Source organism: Harpegnathos saltator, unplaced genomic scaffold (assembly GCF_003227715.2).
Source record: "Harpegnathos saltator strain DR-91 unplaced genomic scaffold, Hsal_v8.6 scaffold255, whole genome shotgun sequence".
NCBI classification, from domain to species: domain Eukaryota; kingdom Metazoa; phylum Arthropoda; class Insecta; order Hymenoptera; family Formicidae; genus Harpegnathos; species Harpegnathos saltator.
Genome location: NW_020230045.1, coordinates 1,916,751 through 1,925,625, shown reverse-complemented (window position 1 = coordinate 1,925,625; position 8,875 = coordinate 1,916,751). Strand labels below are relative to the sequence as shown.

Genomic DNA, 8,875 nt, shown 5'->3' with positions numbered 1-8,875 from the left:
CTACCTGCGTCTTTAATCTTGCGGGTTTAATCGATGTACAGTTAACGTAGACGCGATGTTACAAGGTTGAGCGATGCGGGCTCTCGTCGGTTTCTCGTGGGTCTTATTAGCCAGTTAAGTGTTTAGTTATAATTACGAAATATCCTCTATATGCATATATATATATAGTATAGCGCGCGATATTAAGTACGCGCGGCGAGAGGCGACGGCTTTAAAAAGCCATTTGTATATTTATCCTCGTGAATGAGATTTGAATTACACGAATCTAAACAGTGAAAACTGGTTCCTTTCGTTCCACGTTACGAGCGTAATCTCACTTAAGCTTCTCGTAGGATTACTTTTTATATCTGTAATTATATTTAATACTAAATGTTATACATATATATATATATACACATATACGCGCCAAACTACTCCGTTAAACGCGACTTCGCGACTTGCACAATGGACTAAGATTCACGGCTGAGATTCGGAGAGAGACAGGAAGGAGGAAACGTCGATACTGCGCGCACCACCGTGTTAGAATTGGCGAAATGCCGCGGTGTAATCAAACGTAGAGTAGTTCTCCGGAATTGTACACTTACCGCTCCTTAGCGCGGTTCATTGTTTTCCATGTAAATAGCGTCGTTGTGTGAATAGAGGACGGGAAGCGTGAGACCCGTAAACACGCGAGATTTCCCACGGCGACCCCGTGAACTTTCAGAAAGATCACGCCTCGTTGCGTCGCCCCATTCTTCTCATATTTATGCCGCTAATTCGATATCGGATCGTCTCGATCGTGAAACAAACAACACCTGCCTGTTGCCTCGCGGAGAGAATAATGTGTCGCGAGCGCTTCTCGCACGAGGAGAAATTACACCCCCGAGCGGCAATGTACACACAAAAAAATATATACTATTCTCCAGTAGCTGCGTTCGGAAATGTCAATATTCTCTCTCTCTCTCTCTCTCTCTCTCTCTCTCTGTCTCTCTCTATCTCATTTTTATGTCTCTCTCGCACCAATGCAGCAGATGTGACGTTTCCGAACGCAACTTAAATATTGTTCCGAGTATTTCGTAATTTGCGCATGCGCAAGTTCATCACAAGCCTAAAACTTACTCAAAATACATTCTGATACCCGCATCAGTCAGTTCATAGTCAGGCCTTATATTTGAGGCCTCCTTATATCCATCTTTAGATGCTGCACGGATTATTTTATTGGCTACAGACCATCTGAAGATAAACTTAAGGAAGTCTCAAATATAAGGCCTGACTATGAATACGGGTGTGAATCCTGGTGAGTTTAGCACTTCAATCGAGGACATTAAAAGTAAAACAAGAATTCGGTTCTCATGTAGAATACAAGTTTTGTAATATTCTTAAAAAAAAAATTTTTTTTTCAGTTTATTTCGATTTTTCATTTTTCTTTTGAAACACGATGAGTTTCTCTGCAACTTACGATGAGTATATTTTAAAAGACCATCACTAAGAAAATATTTGTTTGTCGAAGATAACCGTTACACAAAAGAAGGAAATTAAACGGAATAATTCATTTTTCTTAAGCGGTAATGATATTTTTTTCTGTGTACAAATTAATAACGTAAGAAAACTTGATTTTCCTCGAAGCCGAGAAATGCGCGTGTATCTTCTGTATACTTCTCTTGCTCGAGAGAAGACCCGACTCTGTTTTGAAGAACGCGATACACTTCAACGTTATTTACTTCTTGCCCGTCAAAGCTTCCTTCATCGAGCCGTCAGTCTTTTTGGTGGCCTAATTCTGTTCGTTTACCCGCATTATTTCCTACCGGTATTTCACATCACACAGGCGCGTCCCGAGTCCGTCGCCTATCCACTTCCGGGCTAAAGAGCGAAGGAAGCTGCGTCACCGGTCGTGAGAGTAACCAGCGATATTAATCTCGTTAGCTCGATTTCGCCACGTATCGTTAAGTATCTCGTCTAGGTAGATTAAACAAAAACTCTAGACTGATAACGAGGACGATTGAAGCGACCGTGCATCGCGGACGAACGCGAGAATTCCTCCCGTGCAGTTCTCGCGTAAAGCGTCGCGCGTCTCGTTGACGCGGCGTCAACAACATGCGTCAATTAATAAAGAAACTGAAATTAACGAAGAAACGACGATTGTTTCGATTGCGTCGTCGCGCGATCTGTAACACGCTGTTTTGTCGCCCGTCTGTTGAACGTGTACAGGAATCCCCCGCGTGACCGGTCACGCTTGCGGTTACTTTACCGTAAAGTCGCTGTACGGTTTGAGTTGTCGGCTGATTCAGTTCGTAACACCACTTACCTCGGCTGATCCGTCAGAAGAGCCTGTTAATGCATCGTTAATTCTCGCTGATTGGCACGATGAGTGCAAACGCGACAGACTCAAAAGGCTGACTTGTATCCCTTTGCATTCGTTGCTTTTCGCGCGATAAAACACTCAAGAATTATTTTGCCTCGAAACTCCTCAACAGCCTGTATCTGGCACCTCGGATTGGTCGAAAGCTCTCGCAGAAGTGACAGTAAAAAATAAACGCATGAAGCGACAGAAAAATTCGCGCGGATTAAATTAAATTAAATTAACGTATGCGCACGCGTGGAAAAGTCATCGCGCTTGATCGAATTTCCAATTTTCCATCATGGGGTCACAAAGTGCCAATCGAGTGAGAGTTAACGCCCATCGCCGTTACACGTCGTCGTTGCGACGATCGTCGCAACAGCCAGACGCATTCGCGACATTCCACAGAGAATACTCAGTCGCATTGATTACCTCGCCATTAAACCTAGTGTCATTGTTCGGCGTGCGTAGATCGCTAATGTGAATGAATATCCATCCTGCGTTGTTATCGATTATGTACGCGTTCAATTGCGTTGTAGTACAATTTATTATACGTTTAACATATTCTATAATAAATGTTGTCGACAAATTAACATGGTGAACTTCTCTCCCTCGGCTCGATAATCTCGCGCCGCGCGTTCGATATTAAACACAACTGGACAGCATTGACAACGTTTCCCTCCGCGAAAGCTACGCGATTATACTTGACGGTTTGTCCTACGAAGAACCGGTAAATCCAAGATTTTAGTCGTCGGCATGATCGCATGAACGTCATCTTAAGCTTTACATGTATATATTTGTGTATGCAGAATGTAGTATGTATTGATAAACTGATAGATAGCCACTCGCAGCGGCGGGAATGAAACAACGACTCCTCGACTCTCAACCACGTCGTCGCATAGAAAAATAACTTACAGTCGCGAAAGAATATACATTCGCCGCTCGATTTGACGCTATAAAAATATGATTTGCGCGATAAGATTCGGTATTGTGTGTGTACAAACACCCACTCAAGAACAATTATCCCCCTCCTCCCGGTATACACACGATGAGTTTGAAAAATATATATATACATATCGCAACAATATACATATGTACACATCACGGCAATAGGAAAATTATGTACAATCGCATCACGGTTTATTGTATCGGACTCGCTGCCGATCCTGGTGACCATAATACTCGGTGAGAATCAGCTTAAATAGAAACAGATGGAACACAATGATCAGAAAACATATGCTAACCCAGAACAACGTGGGCAAACCGCCCAGCTGATGTCCGTGCTTGTGCAGAGCCATCACCTGGTGATCGTGCGCTGGCGCTGGAAAGAACGAAAGACATATTGACAGAATTAATTATGCTAAAGAGCAACAATGAGAAATATATTACACCTCGATACATCGAGCGTAGAAATTCATGCAAAAATGTCCGTGTTAAGAAGTACTTGAAGAAGACATTGCACCTTCACACGTACCATCGTCCACTTCGTGCACATGCAGAGCGTTGCGAAGCTCTTGCATATGCTGATGATCGGACGTTATGTAAAGTATCGCCGTTAACGGTTTTGTCAACTTCACGGGGAAATTCGTGTAGCTTTGGCCAAGGGGGACCGGAGCGTCCAGACAGCCGGCGTCGCATCCGAAGTATATACTGTCGCTCTTATCTAACGCTACTCCTAATATTGCACGGTTATCGTCGCCGACTGTTACGGATATATTCAGATGCGTTAAATTGCCGTAACTTATACGTCTGAAAGAGATAGTTCCAGTGAGATCGCTTGCTCTATCGACAGCAGAAATGGATACGTGCCCAACGCAATAACTTTATATTAATTATACTCTGATGAGAGATACCAGTAATACAATAACACTTGCGAAGCATACCTGAATAAATAGTCGCGATGAAGGTACTGAGGATCGATATTAAACTCGAGGTGTTGCTTACTGAATCTCAAACCACCGAGACTCAAGACAATGGCTTGCTGTACAGCCGCGGGGCCACCTGTCACCAGATGATGACAGCCTTGCTTTTCCAACGTTATTAACCAAGCCTCGACTATCTCGTTCACAGCGTCGATGGATGTGCTATCCTTCCACAAGCGAGGAGCATCTCTGAGCGAGAAAACCAGCTTGTAGCGAGAAAACCATGCTTATGGCGAGTAAAACAACGGTTTAGTCGGAAAACAACGATTTAGTCTTGATTACACGCTTACAAGGTATGATGACCTCGGTAGCACCCCTCGTTCATGACAACGTTCTTCTCCAAATCCTGAGTATTTCGTGACACTTGGGACAGTACATAATACATAGTGGAATTAATCTTGTGGCCGTTGATGGCACCTTCGGCTTTGGAGTCACTTATCCGCAGACTCGTGTACCAATAACTCTGCCAGAGATTCACATGCTCTTCTCTCAAGCCCCGTTGCTGTTGCACGATTGCCTTCTTCAATAACTGTAAATAATGGATATGGTTTGAAGTGTATGAATATCATCCCTTCACGATGACGATGAGCGTTTCGTCGCACGTTTACTTACATCGACCGCCCTCTTCTTGGTCGCGTCGCGTTCAACGTGATATTGCTCGGACGAGATTGGCTCGCTGTACTGAATACTCGTCAAGAACTCGAGCTTGGTCGAACTGCGCGCTTTCACCTGTATTCTTTCAGGCGGGACCTTGTAAATAATCGATACCACTACTATCTTATTTGAATTGGGCAACGGTACGAATCCAGACACGAAGGTGTACTCGTGATTAAACCCATCGACTTGAATCCTGATGTTGAACAGTGTGCAATGCAATGAGCACTGATAACGCTTGGTCTGATCATAAAATAACGTTGCTACTCACTTGATCGGTTCTACGTGAGAATTGCTCCAATGGGTGGACTCTTGCGGCTTCAAAGTTATCTCTTGGGAGAGTAGAAATGGATTAGCAAGCTTTATATTCTGTACTAAGATTCCCTCGAGACCTCTATGAGCATAATACTGAGAGTCTATATGATATCCCTCTCTAAGGCACTGGTACTTGTAAACAATCCCATTTGTAAAATGAACGACAGTTGCTTCTCGATATGAAGATATATCTCTATCCTTGGGTATTGGATGAATGATCAACGGTTGCCATTGTACTGGCAATAAAAGAGCTCTTCCATGTTTGATATACAACCAGCCTTCGGGAGAAATAGGGACACCAAAAACACCATTTCCAATATATGGCAGATAAGGATGTTCATTCTCCTTGGGTGGATTATGCAGAATATTCACATTATATTCAGCAGCATCAAAGTAAAAACTGGCTAATCTCTCATTTATGCAGTGGTCTTCGAATGCTGTGAAAATGTATCAACATTAATGTAACAGAGAAATTTTTTATCCTATATAATATTGTGGAATTATCTCTAGATGCATAGCTCTGTGCAAATTTAAGAAATTGCAAAAATATTTTTCTAGAAAAGAAGATTATTATATCACATATATTTTGCCCTGTGTGTATTTTAATAATTTATAGTATAATATAATATAGTTACAATATAAACTTTAATTTACTATTCCATGAGTTAATTATCAGAGACTTAACTAGTAATGAATTAAAAAATTAGTATCAGTGTGACAAATCCTTCAATTTATTTCAACAAAAAAGCAACAACCAAACAACATCGTATCATTATTTTGGATTATGAAAAAAAGAAATTTAGCTTTGCTTATATAAACTTTTAATATACGTCTAATACAGAGATGCTGAAATATCTCTGGCAAAATAGTATAAATCTTGATATTTGCACTCCCCGAGACAAAACGTTTTCTTGCATCGTGTTAATAACATGAAAAGCTGCGAAGCAGACGCAGTTATTACCTTCGATGGGTTCCCTGACAGTGGAGAAAAGCCATTGCGCGACTGGCGGACCAAAGTACAGCAGCAGGCCGCCGCAAATCAGGATGAGCAGCAGGATCTTACGGTAGGAGTAATTGCCGTCCAGGAGGCGGCGCACACGTTTGCCGAACTCGCGGCCGTCCAGCATGCCGCCGGTTCTCATCGCGAAAGCGTTCGCGCACCGTAGAAATTTTATTCAAATTACCGGAGTGATAACGATGCTGGTCTCGACGATGAGGCAACGGTGATCATAACCTCACAGATAGGATCGAAAAGAAAGTCGAAGAGAAAATCGCGCACGAATCGCCCGCAAAGTTCCGTTCCGCTTCTACGGCAGCATCACTCTCAACCTGGCGGTCGCGTGCACAGCTGTACACAAGCGTGAAGTATCTGGACACATCATTGCGAGCGTAACGCGAACGTCATGACCGGTCTGCGACATGAGCTGTCATCAGCAGGGACTCTCATGGATCCATAAAATTCGTCGCGTGCTCACTTCGCGCCGTGGATCTCGCTTTTGTCTAGAGATATATCTAGAGATCGATATGAATCGATGTTTCGATTACTCTTCTCCTCGTTGAAGGATCGATTGTTTTTTCGATATTTTCAAATCCAATCTATCGAGTCTCGATAGCTTTTTTTTCTTCAGCCGATGGATAGCCTTTGAAAGATCAGTCCTTAGCCAATTCGAGGAAAAGAAGAAAATGTATTTTTTTTGCTTCTTTTCTAAATTTGTGATTATTAAATCTTGATAACTTTTACAGATTCATCTCAGATTCAGGTCGGACCGCGGTTATTATTGGTTCCAAGGTTTATGCTATAAGCTGCCATTTTGAACGCAAAATTGAAGTCGTGGAAGTGACTTAACGACAAGTTGACCCGATCTTTTACTTTCCAAGCAAAACGATTCAACGATCGGAGGAATTCTCGTCTTCAAGTATTACGATTCAACGATAGTTTGGACGGTTCTTTATTTTCAAGTACGTTCCGATTTTATTGCATCCTATTAAATTGCATCGGTGTAACGCGCGAATCGACGAAGCGCATGGCGACGAGACGCAACGGCCGCTCCTGTCGCAGCTTGAAAATCGAACATGTTCCATGCGCTTAGTGAGCGCGCGAGTATGCTGTCACTGGTCGTCACGTCGGCTTTGGTCGGCGTCACGGCAGCACGACGACGACGACGACGACGACGACGACGACGCGGCGCGACGTCAGGCAGCAACAAAGACACGACAGCTGGAAGAAGTTGACTATTGACGACGACGACGTCGTCCGTCTTGTTTTTCCCGCGACGCAGAGCGACCAACGACTGTTGTCGACGTCGATACTCACTGATTGACGGCTGATCGGTGTACCGTCGAAACTAGCTGCACTTTCACGCGAGACACATGGCCACTACAGACGTGTGTAATTAGGCGAGCTAGAAAGCGAGCACGAGAACATGAAACGTCGCGGAGAAAAGCGTCTTCTACACTTCGGAGCACGTATCGTAAATTGAGCGTACGCACGGTTTCACAGTAATTATTAAGTATCAAGATCTCGCAATAGTGTTTGCTAATTGAGCGGACAGCGAACGTCTCTGTGACACGTCGAGAGTGTCAAGTTGCAAAATATAATTTTGACATGTCGACGGGATGAGAAGTGAAGAGCGATAAGAATTTTGACAATCTTAATGTGCTGCTCTTACTGACAATGATATATGCTACTAAAACATTTGTCCTAGTTTCTAATCTTAACAAGGATTGAGACTTTAGTCTTGATTACTTTGAAATGCTTATCTTAATTGTGTTAATATTACATTATAACAGTTTGTGCAGTGGACATTAAAATTTCATTACTGAATCAATGATTAACATCACTCTTGAAAGTGATGTTCTCCTTGAATGTGAAATATATTCTTTGTTAGTAGTATCTTATCAGTACATGTTCATCAGTACAGTAATGGCAATGGTGTGTTTTACTTGTCTTATCAATTTTCCAGTCTAATCAGTTTCTGCTGCTGTGGTTAAATGATGAACATTTAAATTTGATGATACATATGAATCGCTGATACATGAGGAAATGAGCTCCGCAATATGCAAGGGGCATGATACTTAGTGTTCTGCCGTAAAATATACTTGTTTAGAAGTGAACCAACTGGCAGTAGACATGTTTGGTTGTCCCAGAGAAGCTGTACGTGTCAAAGTTAAGGTATGATTATTTGAAAATTTAAACTGTAACAATGAGAAGTTTCTTACGTTAATAAATTCTTCTAATCTAGCTTATATATATCATGGCATAAAAATATACAATAAGATATTAGGTTATGCAACAATTACATAACATATATGACACAACTACATAAATCTACTATAATGCAAAGACTCGCACATCTTCCATGTATCTCCGTGGGGAATTTTTCTATGCTTAAAAGATATCTATATCTTATGCACGGAAAGTAAAATTAACAAAGAATAATGATAGATATATTCCTCTTTTTCCAGAAATGTGAAACCAGGCACCAACCCGAATACCGCAAGTTTAGTGTGGATCCTCAAATAACATCGATAGAAGTGCTGCAAAGCATTCTTATCAAGGCTTTCGATATAAAGGGGTAAGTCGCATCGTTGAGAAAATTTAGTAACGTGTGTCGAATAATTTTTCTCATTCAGTCGACTTTTCTCTAAACATATTTCTACACCCAAG

The 8,875-nt window shown here is 42.1% G+C and overlaps 2 protein-coding genes across 2 annotated transcripts in view; one reads left to right on the top strand and one right to left on the bottom strand.

Annotated features, from left to right (window-relative positions):
- Window positions 1-2,845: 2,845 nt before the first annotated feature.
- LOC105191863 (uncharacterized protein KIAA2013 homolog) lies at window positions 2,846-6,668 on the bottom strand. The gene is made up of 7 exons (XM_011155596.3): window positions 6,170-6,668; window positions 5,165-5,645; window positions 4,852-5,089; window positions 4,530-4,768; window positions 4,201-4,428; window positions 3,792-4,066; window positions 2,846-3,638 (listed from the first exon to the last, which is right to left on the bottom strand). The coding sequence occupies exons 1-7, from the start codon at window positions 6,348-6,350 to the stop codon at window positions 3,451-3,453; spliced, it is 1,830 nt and encodes a 609-aa protein (XP_011153898.2). The 5' UTR covers window positions 6,351-6,668; the 3' UTR covers window positions 2,846-3,450.
- Window positions 6,669-7,290: 622 nt separating this feature from the next.
- Window positions 7,291-8,875, top strand: part of LOC105191864 (TBC1 domain family member 25) — a 10,425-nt gene continuing 8,840 nt past the window's right edge. Inside the window, exons 1-3 of the mRNA XM_011155597.3 lie at window positions 7,291-7,690; window positions 8,172-8,380; window positions 8,674-8,783. Of these exons, the coding sequence (XP_011153899.1) occupies window positions 8,339-8,380; window positions 8,674-8,783 (152 nt within the window). The 5' untranslated portion in view covers window positions 7,291-7,690; window positions 8,172-8,338. The remainder of the gene's footprint in view (window positions 7,691-8,171; window positions 8,381-8,673; window positions 8,784-8,875) is intronic.

What these genes read in the sequence shown, in the direction of transcription:
- LOC105191863 (XM_011155596.3), bottom strand. Translation starts at nt 6,350, where the DNA reads ATGAGAACCGGCGGCATGCTGGACGGCCGCGAGTTCGGCAAACGTGTG. An exon ending in TACCGAGGTCATCATACCTT is followed by an intron (nt 4,429 to 4,529) that starts GTAAGCGTGTAA and finishes TTTCTCGCTCAG; the next exon opens with AGATGCTCCTCGCTTGTGGA. An exon ending in TGTGCACGAAGTGGACGATG is followed by an intron (nt 3,639 to 3,791) that starts GTACGTGTGAAG and finishes CGTTCTTTCCAG; the next exon opens with CGCCAGCGCACGATCACCAG.